The sequence below is a fragment of the Lathamus discolor genome, chromosome 20 (assembly GCF_037157495.1).
Source record: "Lathamus discolor isolate bLatDis1 chromosome 20, bLatDis1.hap1, whole genome shotgun sequence".
Taxonomy (NCBI): Eukaryota; Metazoa; Chordata; class Aves; order Psittaciformes; family Psittacidae; genus Lathamus; species Lathamus discolor.
The window spans coordinates 3,649,227-3,662,533 of NC_088903.1; the positions used below are offsets into that span (position 1 = coordinate 3,649,227).

General features: G+C 69.0%; 1 protein-coding gene across 2 annotated transcripts; it reads left to right on the forward strand.

The window, feature by feature from the left end:
• The first annotated feature begins 161 nt into the window (after nucleotides 1-161).
• On the forward strand, nucleotides 162-12,601 carry THRA (thyroid hormone receptor alpha). 2 transcript variants are annotated; one of them, XM_065699437.1, is made up of 10 exons: nucleotides 162-259; nucleotides 5,126-5,188; nucleotides 6,032-6,245; nucleotides 7,358-7,419; nucleotides 8,424-8,524; nucleotides 8,620-8,767; nucleotides 9,451-9,656; nucleotides 9,984-10,130; nucleotides 10,225-10,483; nucleotides 11,243-12,601. In XM_065699437.1, the coding sequence occupies exons 3-10, from the start codon at nucleotides 6,193-6,195 to the stop codon at nucleotides 11,491-11,493; spliced, it is 1,227 nt and encodes a 408-aa protein (XP_065555509.1). In that variant the 5' UTR covers nucleotides 162-259; nucleotides 5,126-5,188; nucleotides 6,032-6,192; the 3' UTR covers nucleotides 11,494-12,601. The 2 variants fall into 2 exon arrangements, with proteins under 2 accessions (XP_065555509.1, XP_065555510.1); XM_065699438.1 differs by lacking the exons at nucleotides 162-259; nucleotides 5,126-5,188; nucleotides 6,032-6,245 and adding an exon at nucleotides 6,314-6,325.
• Nucleotides 12,602-13,307: the final 706 nt, after the last annotated feature.

Genomic DNA, 13,307 nt, shown 5'->3' on the forward strand with positions numbered 1-13,307 from the left:
CTTCCCCCCCGTGCCCCTTCCCCCCCCATGCCCCCCCCCCGGTGAGGGGTCCCCACTCGGGGCCCGCCGTGGGGCGGGCGCGGCGGGTGCAGGGAGCGGCTGCGGCCGGCGGAGGGGGCTGCGGCCGCGGCGGAGCGGGCGGGCGGGCGGCGCGGCGGGGCCGGGGGAGGAGCCAGGCGCCGTCCGCCGCCGCCGCCGCCGCTGCGCCCCGATCCGATCCGCTCCGCTCCGCTCCGCGCCCGCCGCTGCCGCCGCCCAGGTACGGCCCGAACCGGGCCCCTCCGCGCACCGGGGCTTTACCGCGGGCCGCGGCCCCCCCGCGGGGCGCCCCGGGCTGAGCCCGAGCGCGGTTCGGTGCGTGCGGTGCTGGGGGGGGGGGGGGGTTGGGGGGGGGGGAGGGAGGAGGAGCGGGGGGGGGGGGGGACCGGAGCTACGAGGGGGGGGGGGAGCGGGAGGAGGGGGGGGGGGGCCCGGCCCGGGGGGCGCGCACCGGGAGGAAGCCGCGGGTGGATCTCGGACAATCCGGGTGCTCGACGGCGGGCGGGGGGGGCCGCGCTCCCCCGGGGGGGAACCTCCCCCCGCTGCTGCAGCGCGGGGCACGGCCGCTGCCCCCCGCGACCGGGAGGGGACGGGGTCCGGTGAACGGAGGGCGCTCCCCACCCCCCCCCCCACCCCCCCCCCCCGATGTCGCCGCCCGCCCGCAGCGCCGTGGTTCCCCCCCGGGGCCCCCGCGTCGGCTGCGTGGCCGTGGCGTGGCGGGCGGCGTGGCGGGGGCCCGTGGGCCCGGCCCGCGGCGTGGCTCTGCGGTGACGGGTGCGGGGCCGGGCCGCGGCGGGGCCGGGCTCTGGGTTGGTCGTGGCCTTGTCCCGTTGAGGGGGGGGGGTGCGCTCGGGGGGGGGGGGGGGGGGGGGGGGGCCGGGGCCGCTCCCGCGCTGGCAGAAACGCCGCGATTTGGGTTTTTTATCATTTTTTTATTATTATTTTTCTCTGCGCCGCGAGCAGGGCGGGGGGGGGGGGAGTGGGGGGCGGCTCGGCCGCTCCCGGTTGGGGCGGGAGCAGAGTGGGGGGGGGGGGCTCCAGCTCCGCACCCCGGGGGCTCCCCCCGCCGAGCGGGGTGCGGGGCGTGGCGGGGGGGGGGGGGGCGTTCGTCCTCTCCCCTCCCCTCTATGACCGCGGTCCCGCGTCCCCCCCGCCCAGCCCCGGGTGGGGGCCGGATCCTGCCCCGGGCGCGGCGGTCCCGGTGCTACCGGTCGGACGCGGGGCTGCGGTCCCGGCCGGGTGCGTCCCCCCCCCGTGTGAGCACCGGGGGAAACTGAGGCAGGGCAGCGGCCAAGGTCATCCCGGGACCGGGCCGGCCTTGCCCGGGCCTCCCGCTCACCCCCCGCCCCGTCCCGTCCCTTCCTCCGGCCCGTCCGCCCCGCACCGACCTTCAGCCGCGGCGGCCACCGTGACCCCCGGCAGCGGGGCCGCCACCGGCAGAGCGGGGGGCTCAGGGCTGCGCCTCACCCCGCCTGACCCCTGCCGGCACCGGGGGGGCGACGGGGAGGGGGCCGGGGCCGTCGTTGGGCTCGGGCAGGCCCCGGTGGAACCGGTTTGGGGGGGGCTTCCCCGCCCGGGGGTCTTGGCGCAGGGTGGGGGCGAGGCGCATCCCCCCCCCCCAGGCGCGGCTCCGTGTGTCCCCGCAATGCCCGCACTTGCCGCTGCGGACCCGCACCGGGGTGGGGGGGGTCCGGGGTGGGGGTCCCCGCCTGACACCCCCCACCCCGGCGCGGTCGTGACCTTTGCGTCTTGGGGGGTGGCGGCTCCAGGAAGCGGGGACCCCCCCCCCCCGGGTGGTCCTGGACCCCTCGCAGCCCCCGGTGCGCGGTGGATCCTGGAGGCGGGGCCGGACGTGGGGTCCCTTCCAGGCGGGGGGGGGGCGGGGGGAGCAGGAGGAGGAGGCTGGGGGGATGCGGTGAAGGGTGCCCGGGGTCCCACTTGGATGCAGCTGGGGGGGGACCAGGGAGGGCCGGGACCCCCCGAGGTGGCATCATTCAGAGGTGGCCCCGGCACTGTGGACCCTCAGCGTGCCCCCCAACCACCCCGGGCAAGGTCGAGTGTCCACAGGGACACTGCGGGGACTGTCCCCCCTTTGTGTCCCCTTCCCCGGGCAGGATGGGCACCCCCAGACAGGCTCGGTGCTGGTTTCCGTGTCCCACGGTCGGTGCTGACCCTGGCACCTTGTGGCGTGGTGCTGACCGCATCCCCCTGGAAGGAAACTCAGGACCCCCCCGTCCCATCCTGGTGCACGTGAACCGGGGCCCCCGATTTAGAAACGTCCCCATCCCCGTGCCAAGCTCCAAGTGCTGAGAATAGCTCCTGGGCATCCCAGTGCAGCCTGCGCAGGGACGGGGGCACCCCGTGGGGCTCGGGGCGCAGAGACACTCGGTGACCGGGGACGCTCAGCACATACCGAGCACCCCGGGGCTCCCATGAGCAGCGTTTGTTGCATAGGGATCTGTGCAACACGGTGGGCACGGTGGCACCGTGGCTTTGCCTTTGCAAGCAGCCGGTGGCCCCGATGGGACGGGGAGACTGAAGCTTGGCTGGAAGCAGCTGAGATGGGGGGGATGCTGCTGCCTCATCCCGGCCACGCTCTCGGGCATCACGGCAAGAAGCAACCGGGGCGGCCTCGGTTGGGCTTCACAGCACCAGGAGTCCTTGGTGCCGTGGTGGGTGTCAGGGTCACGGTGCAGGTCCCTGCAGCGGCGATGCAGGAGCTGTCAGAGGCAGGAGGCCACGGCCATGGGGACCGTGACCTGCCCTGGTGCTGACCAGGCACCCGCTTTGGGTGGTGGCTCCATGGAGCTGCAGGATGAGCCCAGCCCCAGTCTCATGGCATCCATCAATGGGGAGGGGGCACCACACAGGTCCCCTATGGCACAGGGTGGGCTGCCTTGATGTCAGGCCCGTGGCATCCCTCTGCGCTCCGGCTGCCCAGCTGCTGCGGATGCCTAGGATTCTTGCCGCTTCCCATCGCGGCACAGCGTGCCACACGCTGCCATGCGCGCCCCACAGCACCGGGCACCGCGTGGCACTGGGTGCCGCGTGCCATCGCACCGGCAGAGGTGAGGGGTGAGCGCAGGGCAGCGGTCAAGGACACGCGTGTGGCAACCGTGCACGTGCCAGCTGTGCCACCGCGGTGCCTTGGCTGCGCTCCCCGTGACACGGTCAAGCGGCGCTGGTCCGGCTGGGGCACAGCGGTGCTGCCCCGGTGCCGGTATGGGCAGCGCTGCCCTGCCCCCAGCCCCTGCTAATCACACTAATTGCCACCCTGGCTAAAGCGCTTAGGCCCTCACCTCCCTGACCCAGCTGGCAGCTGGTGAGGGGGGGGGGGAACACCCAGGACCCCCGTATCCCATCTGTCCCGGGGGGCAGGGACATCAATGGTGTCCCTATGGGGCATCCCTGGTACCCAGCACCCATGTCCGGTGGCACAGAGGCAGCCGATGCTGTTATGGACGGGTGTTCCCAGGGCTGTGGTCCCTGTGAGGGGGGGTCCCCGGGGTTGTCACCCCTAGGGAAGCAGGGTGCTGGGTGCCCCCCATAGGGTGAGGTGGCTCCCGCTGCCGGCCCAGCCCTGGACTTTGCCTCCAGGTTGTTTTCCATCGCCTGCAACCACCAGACTCAGCAGAAACGCTCCCCTGGGCGTGGGGCTTGGGGGGGGGGGATGTAAGAGAGAGAAGTTGAGGGGGGGGCCTGCCTGTTGTCTGCCACCCTGCTCCCACCAGCCCCAGGGTGGGATGTGCCGGTTGTGGTGTCACCCAGCAATGGGAAGCAACGGGGTTGGGGGGGGCCCGAGACCCGACTGCACTCATCACACGTGTCCCGGAGGAGGAGGAGGAGGAGGAGGAGGGCCGCCTCCCTTGTCTGTCTGGGCCGCCCCAACGCGCCCGGGATTCCTCGAGTGAGGGTTCCTGGAGCGGCACCGCGGGCTCTGCCGGGCGCTGGGAGCCGGTGATCCCTGGGCAAGGGGGGGGTTCCATAGTGGGGGCTGACGGGGACACCGGCGAGCCCTGACTTAGCACCGCTGAGCCCTGGCTTTAGCCTTAAGCCCCTCTAATTCGGCGCCGCTCGCCACCCGGGCAGGGAAACTGAGGCAGCGACAGCCAAGCCCCCGCCTTGCGCCGTGCTCTGGAGCGCCCCGTGCCATGGCCTGTGCCAGCTTCATGGTGATGGTGACACCCCCTTGGCCCCACACATGCACCGAGCGTGTCGGGGCTCTGCTGGCGCGCGGGGTCCCGTGGAAAGGGGGGGCCGGTGCCCGGCGGGGGCCGCAGGGCCCTGGAGCGCTGCCAGTGCCTATACTTGGAAGTCTCCGCGCGCCGTTCCCATATGGAACAAACATTTGCTGCAGCCCCCGGCCGCGCCGCCCCGGCTCTATAGGTACAGCCCCAAACCGTGGCCTGGAGCTGCAGGGAGGGCCCCCCCCTCCAACCCCGAGCTCCCCACAAGGTGGGGAGTGGGTGCTGGGGTGCCCTGCGGTGCCTCAGTATCCCCACAGAGGCAGGGGCAGGCAGTGCCCCCCCCCATCCCATAGGGGTCTGTAGGGACCCCTTGTGCGTTGCCACACATCGGGTGCCATCGAGCACCCATGGCTGCAGCATCCCTGTATCCCAGCGCTGGCCGGGTATCCCTGGCTGGATGGGGTGCGGGGGGTGCCGGGCTGGGGTACCCCATGGTATGGGGGTACCGGGGGGGGGGGGCGGGTTCTGGGCGCAGCCGAGCCCCGGCCGCTGCAGTTTGAAATCCGCCGGAGGAATTTCTGCTGCGGCCAAGACAAACGTGACCTACTTTCTGCCTGTCCCCGCACGGAGCCCAGGAGCCCGAGGGCCGGGCACAGCGCCCGGCGCAGCCCCGCGGCCCCCCCCCGGTGCGGGCTGGCGGCTCCGCACCCTCCCGCACCCCCATGCTTGCCGTGCTGGATCCACAACCCCCCCCCCCCCGCCCCATATCCCAGTGGGGTGTTGAGGATGTGCAGGGTGGGTGGGTGCCGGGGATCCATAGGGATGTGGAGCATTGGGGGGGGGGGGGTGTCCCCCGTGCTGCTGCACCCCAGCCCCACCGCGCTGTTTCTTTGCTACAGGAGAGCTCGCAGAGGAGGGAACCCCCGGCCCGCCCCCCCCCCCCCCCCGGAGCCCCCCGCCCCGTAAGTCACCCACCAGCATGGGGCAGGGGGGGGATTGGCCGTGTATGTGGTGAATGCGTCGAGTCTCAGGCATGGTACCTGAGGGGGTCCTCCAAGCACCCCTAAACCCCTATGGGCTCCCCCCACACACACACTGCTTGGAGAGCGCTGAGCCCTGCCCCATGGCATCTGTGTGTGCTTGTGCTTCCCCATAGCCTCATGCAGCCCTGCACATGCGTGTGCACTCATGTGCCTTGCACGCTCCCACACACCCATGCACACCCATTTACGCTCCTGCACATCTGTGCACGCTCCCGCACACCCGTGCACGCTCTTGCACACCCGTGCACACTTTTGCACACCCGTGCACGCTCCCACACACCCATGCATGCTCTTGCACACCGTGCACGCTCCTGCACACCCATGCACGCTCCTGCACACCCTGCACGCTCTTGCACACCCATGCACGCTCTTGCAACGCTCCTGCACACCCTGCACGCTCTTGCACACCCATGCACGCTCTTGCACACCCTGCACGCTCCTGCACACCCATGCACACTCTTGCACACCCATGCACGCTCCTGCACACCCATGCACGCTCCTGCACACCCTGCACGCTCGCCCCAGCCCCGCTGCCGTTGCACGCACCCCCCAGGCCCTTTCCTCCCGCCACGTGTTCTTGCACATCCCTCGTGCTCTCGCCCAGCCCCACACGCTCCCACACCCTCCCCTTGTTCTCACCCCCCCCATGTGCTCTCAGCCCGCCCCACACCATGGGGTGCGCTCCCTCCCGGTGGACACCCCCCCTTACATAGGGACCCTTAGCACCGGGGGATCCCGGCTCAGCCGTGCTCTGTCCCGCAGGGTCGGGCCCGGGATGCTGCACGGAGCTGAGCACTGAGGCGGGCGCCATGGGGAGCGCATCGTAGCCCCCCCGCCGTGGCCCCCCACCCCGCTCCGTGCGTGGCACCGGTGGCGGAGCCCACTCGGTCGGTGCTGAGCGCTCCTTGATGGAATTGCGGTGAATGGAACAGAAGCCCAGCACCCTGGACCCGCTGTCGGAGCCAGAGGACACCCGGTGAGCCCCCGGTGTCACCGCAACACACATGGCCCCGTGCCCTGTGCATCCTTGTGTGTTCCCAAGTGTCCCCGTGCCTGGTACATCCCTGTGCCCTGTGTGTCACCTAACCCTAACCCCTGTGTCCCCATGCCCTTTGTGTCAGTCACCATGTCCAGTGTGTCCCGTGTGTCCCCATGCCCGCTGTGTCCCTGTGTCCAGAAGGTCCCTGTGCATCCCTGTGTGGCCGTGGCCGTGCCCCCTCTGTCCCCATGCATTCCCTTGCCATGGGTACCCCCATGTGTCCCCATAACCCCTGTGTCCCCCTGCCCCTCTTTGCCCTGGGTGTCCCCAAGGGTCCCCGTGCCCCCGGTGTCCCACTGCTCCCCCCCCCCCCCCCCCGCCCCAGCGGGGGCCTCTCCCGGCCCCCTGCTCCCCCCCGGGGCCCCTCGGCCCCCCTGGCCTGGGGCTATTTCGGGAGGGCCGCAGCTCTCACGTGCCCTGGGGGGAGCCAGGCCCGGGGTCACCTTGGGCTGGAGCTGGGGAGACCCTCACCCCCCTCCGCCCCCCCCCCCCCAAGCTCCGAGCCGCTCGGGTGCGGGACCAACCCCCCCCCCCCCCCATTGAACACCCGCAGGTGCCCATCCCCGGGGCATCGGGGCGCCCCCCCCCCCCCCCCCCCACTTCAAGCAGTGCCGGGCCACTCAGCCAATGGGCTGCTGCCGTGCGGGCGAGGCGCGGACCCCCGCTGCCCGCCATTGGCTGAGCCCCTCTGACGTCACTTCCCCGCTGAGCCAAAAGGACATTTTGTCTTTGACTGTAAATGAGCCCCTCCCCCACTCCCCCCCCAGCCCTTCCCTGCCCCTCCCCCACTTTTTCCCTTCCCCCCTCTTCCTCGTTCCCCACCCCCCTCCCCAGTCGCAGCCCCTCCCCCCCCCCCCCCAGTGATGCCCTGCCCTAGGTTGGGGGTCCCCAGGACCCCCCCCCCACCCACACCCCATGGTGCCCCCCCTGGCACCTCATTGCCACTTCCGGGACCCCCGGCGAGGGGGGTCAGGCTGCGAGTAGGGGGGGCTGTGGGGAGCTGCTGGGGGGCCACTGGGGCACGGTCCCAGCCTGGCCCCCTCCTGCAGGTGGCTGGATGGCAAGCGCAAAAGAAAGAGCAGCCAATGTTTGGTGAAGAGCAGCATGTCAGGTAGGGGACACCCCCCCCCGAGGGCCCCCGGCACCCCCCAAGGGCCCCCGGCACCCCTTTTCCCCGCCAGGCTCCCCTGGGTGCCCCCCATCCTTGCCAGGTTCCGCAGGCACTGCAGGTCCTGCCTGCATCCCAGCCACCAGCCCCATGCCCATGCTGCGGATCCTGGGGTTCCCTGAGCACCCCATGTTCCTGGTGGGCACCCAGTGTCCTTGCCAGGGACCCCACGTTGCCATGGGCACCCCACTCTTCTTCCCCATGCCCCGCTCCCAGCACCCCATGTGCTCGCTGGGACCCCAAGCACCCATGGGGTGCCCTTTCCCCCCTCCGTGGCTCTGGGTCGAGCCGGGGCGGTGCTATCGGTGCTGGCAGCACCCTGGGGTGGGAGATAAGGGGGCCCCGGCCGGGCGCTGCCCCCCAGCCCTGCCCCATTCCCCAGCGGGGAGCGGCCGGCGCCGGCAGGATCCCGCTGGGAGGACGAGAGGCCCCGGAGGGACCCGGGCATCCGGCTCCTGGCCCATCCCTCCCTGCTCGGGGCAGGGGGGGGCACGGGGTCCCCCACATCCGGCACCCACAGGGCGCCAGGGTGGGCTCTTGAGGCTCCCACAGCTCAGTTTGCTCCATCCCAGGGAGTTGTGGAGATGCTGGGATGCGCCCATTGTTGGTGGGTGCTGGGACCCCCCCCCCAAACATCATGGGTGCCCCCTGCCTCAGTTTCCCCATAAGGCTGATGATGGGGGGGCTGGTCCCTGGGCTGCCAGGGGACAGTGGGCCATTGTGTGCTGGGGGGGATGGGGACAGCCCCCCCCGCAGCCACCTCCCCAGCTGGATAATGGGAGCTTTATTGCTGCGGGGGGCTTGGGCAGCCCCCCCAGACCCTCAGCTCTTAACCCTTCCCATGCTGGGGCTGCCCGCAGCGGGCTGGGGGCAGCTGCTGCCATAGGTGGGGGACACTGAGGCACGGGGTGGGGGGGTCCCTGACACGCTGTGCCCCCCCCGCCCAGGGTACATCCCTAGTTACCTGGACAAAGATGAACAGTGCGTGGTGTGCGGGGACAAAGCCACCGGCTACCACTACCGCTGCATCACCTGCGAGGGCTGCAAGGTGAGCGGGCAGGGGGCTGCGGGGGGGGGGGCAGGAGGCAGGGGGGGCTCATTGGGGGTCACTGCCCTGTGTGTGTGTGTCCTTGTTGTCCCCAGGGCTTTTTCCGTCGGACCATCCAGAAGAACCTGCACCCCACGTACTCCTGCAAGTACGATGGGTGCTGCGTCATCGACAAGATCACCCGCAACCAGTGCCAGCTCTGCCGCTTCAAGAAGTGCATCTCCGTGGGCATGGCCATGGACTGTGAGTGGGGGGGGCACGGGGGGGACACACAAGGAATCACACAATGGTTTGGGTTGGGAAGCACATTAAGATCATCCAGGTCCGACCCCTGCCACGGGCAGGGACCCCTTCCATAGAGCAGCTTGCTCCAAGCCCCTGTGTCCAACCTGGCCTTGAGCACTGCCAGGGATGGGGCAGCCACAGCTTCTCTGGGCACCCTGTGCCAGCGCCTCAGCACCCTCACAGGGAAGAGCTTCTGCCTTAGGTCTAACCTGAACTTCCCCTGTTTCACTTTGAGCCCATCACCCCTTGTTCTGTCACTGCAGTCCCTGATGAAGAGCCCCTCTCCAGCATCCTTATAGCTCCCTTCAGACACTGGAAGCTGCTCTGAGGTCTCCACGCAGCTTCTCTTCTCCAGGCTGAACAGCCCCAATGTTCTCAGCCTGGCTCCATACAGGAGCTGCTCCAGCCCCTGCTCGTCCTCGTGGCCTCCTCTGGCCTTGCTCCAACAGCTCCATGTCATCCTCATGCTGAGGACACCAGAACTGCACGCAGTGCCGCAAGTGGGGTCTCCCAATAGCACATCCCCTGGGTTGAGGTCCTGGCACAGCACCATGGGGTGCCTGGAGCAGCGGTTGGGGTGCAGGCTGTGGGGTGGGATGCATTGGGGGGGTGCTGAGTGATGCATCGGGTGCTCCCCGCAGTGGTGCTGGATGATTCAAAGCGGGTAGCGAAGCGGAAGCTGATCGAGGAGAACCGGGAGCGGCGGCGGAAGGAGGAGATGATCAAGTCCCTGCAGCATCGCCCCAACCCCAGCGCAGAGGAGTGGGAGCTCATCCACGTGGTGACCGAGGCCCACCGCAGCACCAACGCCCAGGGCAGCCACTGGAAGCAGAAGCGGAAATTCCTGGTGAGGACACGGATTGGGGGGATCCCCGCCACCAGCACCCCTTGGGACCTGAGCACCCGCACACTCGGTGCATGCATGGCACCAGGGGAGCAATTGGGACATCACCCGATGTCCTTGAGCTTGTCACCCCCGGACGGGTTAAGGGGTTAGCGGTGACCGAAGGGGACAGCTGTGCCCTGCGGGGTGGCCCTGGCCCTGTCCCCACAGCTCCCTCTCCTGGCTGTTGCCCTGCTCCCAGCCCTGCCTCGGTTTCCCCCCCACTGCCATAGGGGTGCCGGGATTGTTGGGGACCCCCTAACCCCGCCGTCTCTCCGCGTGTCCCCACAGCCCGAGGACATCGGCCAGTCGCCCATGGCCTCAATGCCTGACGGGGACAAAGTCGACCTGGAGGCGTTCAGCGAGTTTACAAAAATCATCACCCCGGCCATCACCCGCGTGGTCGACTTTGCCAAAAAACTGCCCATGTTTTCAGAGGTAATGGGGGGCGCCGCGGGACATGGGGTGCCCCAAGTCCCCCCCATACACACACACACCCCCCCACCACCACTGACACCGTCCCAACCCGCAGCTGCCTTGCGAAGACCAGATCATCCTGCTGAAGGGCTGCTGCATGGAGATCATGTCTCTGCGGGCGGCCGTGCGCTACGACCCCGAGAGCGAGACGCTGACGCTCAGCGGGGAGATGGCCGTCAAGCGCGAGCAGCTCAAGAACGGCGGCCTCGGCGTCGTCTCCGATGCCATCTTCGACCTGGGCAAGTCCCTCTCTGCCTTCAACCTGGATGACACCGAGGTGGCCCTGCTCCAGGCCGTGCTGCTCATGTCCTCAGGTAGCGGCAGCGCTGGCTGTGCCCGGGGATGCTGGGGAGGGGAATGGGGTGGACATCCCAGTGCCCAGAGCCCCCAGCACCTATGGGGTGGGCATCTCAGTGCCCAGAGCACCCAGCACCTTCAGGGTGCATTGGGTGGGCATCCCCGTGCCCAGAGCCCCCAGCACCTATTGGGTGGACATCCCAGTGCCCAGAGCCCCAGCACCTTCAGGGTACTTTGGGTGGGCATCCCTGTGCCCAGAGCCCCCTGCACCTTCAGGGTGCATTGGGTGGGCATCCCAGTGCCGAGAGCCCCCAGCACCTATTGGGTGGGCATCCCAATACCCAGAGCCCCAGCACCTTCAGCGTGCATTGGGCGGGCACCTTGGGGAAATTGGTCCCCACTGGTCTGGAGGGATATGGGGTGGGCACCTTGGTGTTGTGGGCACCGGAATGCTCACTGCCCTAGGAGTTGGGGTGCAAAGGGTGGGCACCCCAATTCTTGGTGCTGCAGCAGCCTGGGGGTGCAAGGGGTGAGCACCCGAGTTCCTAGTGCCCCAGGAGTATGAAGTGAGCATCCCGCTCCCCAGTGCTGCAACCCTGGGCGGGGGGGGGGTGTGGTACAAGGGGCAAGCACCCTATTCCCCAGGAGCACGAAGCGCATGGTGTGAGCACCCTGATACCCTGGGGAGCCCTTCCACGCTGGACCGCACTGAGGTGGGGGGATTTGGGACATGGAGACTGCCAGCCTCGGCCACCACATTCCCTTTGTTCCCCCAGACCGGACGGGGCTGATCTGCGTGGAGAAGATCGAGAAGTGCCAGGAGACGTACCTGCTGGCCTTCGAGCACTACATCAACTACCGCAAACACAACATTCCCCACTTCTGGCCCAAGCTGCTGATGAAGGTGACGGATCTGCGGATGATCGGCGCCTGCCACGCCAGCCGCTTCCTGCACATGAAGGTGGAGTGTCCCACCGAGCTCTTCCCCCCCCTCTTCCTCGAGGTCTTCGAGGACCAGGAGGTGTAGGGCTGCCACCCCCCCACCCCACACACACACACACACACACACACAAACACACACCCCCCAAATGGCCCCCTCCCCGCTCTGCCCCACATCACCCCCCCCCAAACCCCCCCCCCCGCCCCGATTTCTCTTACTGGGGGAATGCTGCGCCCAAGGGAGGGGGGGGGGCCTGCTGTGCGCCCCCCCCCCCATGGCTGCCCCCCCTCCACAGCCCCCCAGCGCCCCAGGACTTGATGAATTTTGTTTGTTTGCACAGGGAAGGGCCCCGATGTCGAGCGTTTCCTTTATTGTCCTTCTCTTCTTAGATTATTATTTTTTAAGCATTTATTTCCCTCCCTGAGAGGCTAAAATATTAAACTAACTGCACTTTGGAAGGAGAGAGGAGGAGGAGGAGGAGGAGGAGGAAGAGCAGAGGAGAGGAGGGGGCTCTGGGCTGCACAGGGAGAGGCTGCCCCCGGCCCCATGCACTTTGGGCCAGGCAGCAGCGCGGGGGCCAGGGTAGTGGGGGGGCCAGGACCCCCCCTTTTATAGCAAGGTGAGGGTTATTGGAGGGCACAGTGGTGGCGAGGGGGAAAGGGGGGGGGGGGGGGTGGAGGGCTGGGGGAACCATGCCCCCCTCCCATGCCCTGCACCCCATTTCCCACCCCCCCCCCCCTTGAATTCGGGGCCAGATTCGGGGCTTTGGTTTTCTCTGTCTATTTTGGGCTGAGAGGAGCTGATTTTGTGCCAAGCGCCGCAGACGGTGGGCGCTGCGGGACACCGTGGGGAAGGGGGGGGGGGGGGGCCCGCTGAGGCCGCCCCCCCCCCCATCACCCCCCCCACCTTTTCCGTTGTCCTTCTTTTTGTTGTTGTTTCCCCCTTTCCCCCCCCAACCCTCGTCCTCGTGGGTTTATTTGTCGTGTCCGTCAGGAGTTGCAATGGCCCCAGAGGCACCGGTGGGGATGGGGGGGCAGCGGGTGCCCCCCCCGGGCCCCCACATGGCCCCCACTGCACTACTGCCCCGGCCCCCCGGCAGCAGCACTTCGGGGGGGTGGGGGGGGCTACACCCCCTAAATCACACCCCTCCTCTGCTCCGGGGGGGGGGGCGGGGGTCAGGCTGCAGTGGGGGGGGGGGGGGGGGCTGCAGCGGGGGCACCCGGGAATGGTTTTATCACCTTCCCCCCAACCCCCCCCCACCCCACCCCCCCCCAAATTTAGGTTTGTGAATCTTTTCTTACCTCAGGCGGAGGCTGAGGGGGGGCGCGGGGGGGGCGGCCGGCGAGGCAGGCGGCCTGCCGGGGCCCACCTAAGCTAATATATATATATATATATAAATATCTATAAAATATATAATTTTTGTAATTAAAAACAAAAAAAATCTTTTTACGGGTCGTTTAAAAGCCGAAAAATCCCACCATGAGACACGTGGGGGCCCCTCCGCTGCCCCCCCCCCCCCCCTTACCTTGGCATAGGGGGTTGTGTCTGGGGGACCCCACCAGAGACCCCCCCCTGCAGCCAGGCCAGGGGGGTGCAGTGGGGCTGTGTGGCACGGCAAGGCTGCGGCACCCATGGGTGCCCTCGTGGCTGGGGGGGGGGGTCCCGGCACCCCCCCCCCCCCACCCTGCAGCATCGGCGCTGGCTTTGCACTTAGTGCAAAATGTCTTAAAGAGCCAGCCCAGTGCCCGGCACGGGGGGGGTCCCGGCAGCACCAGCACCGGGTTGTGCAATAGGAACCGGTGCTGGTGGACACTAATGTGGGGGGGAGCGCAGGGTTTAGGGGTTCCCCCCCCCTCCCGGCAGCACCGGTGCCCGTGGTCACGCTCAGCCCTGCTCCGTGT

Bases quoted from the DNA above. Each gene is read 5' to 3' on its own strand.
- THRA (XM_065699437.1), top strand. From the start codon at position 6,193: ATGGAACAGAAGCCCAGCACCCTGGACCCGCTGTCGGAGCCAGAGGAC. The intron at 6,246-7,357 runs GTGAGCCCCCGG...CCCCTCCTGCAG, and splicing joins TCGGAGCCAGAGGACACCCG to GTGGCTGGATGGCAAGCGCA. The intron at 8,525-8,619 runs GTGAGCGGGCAG...TGTTGTCCCCAG, and splicing joins TCACCTGCGAGGGCTGCAAG to GGCTTTTTCCGTCGGACCAT.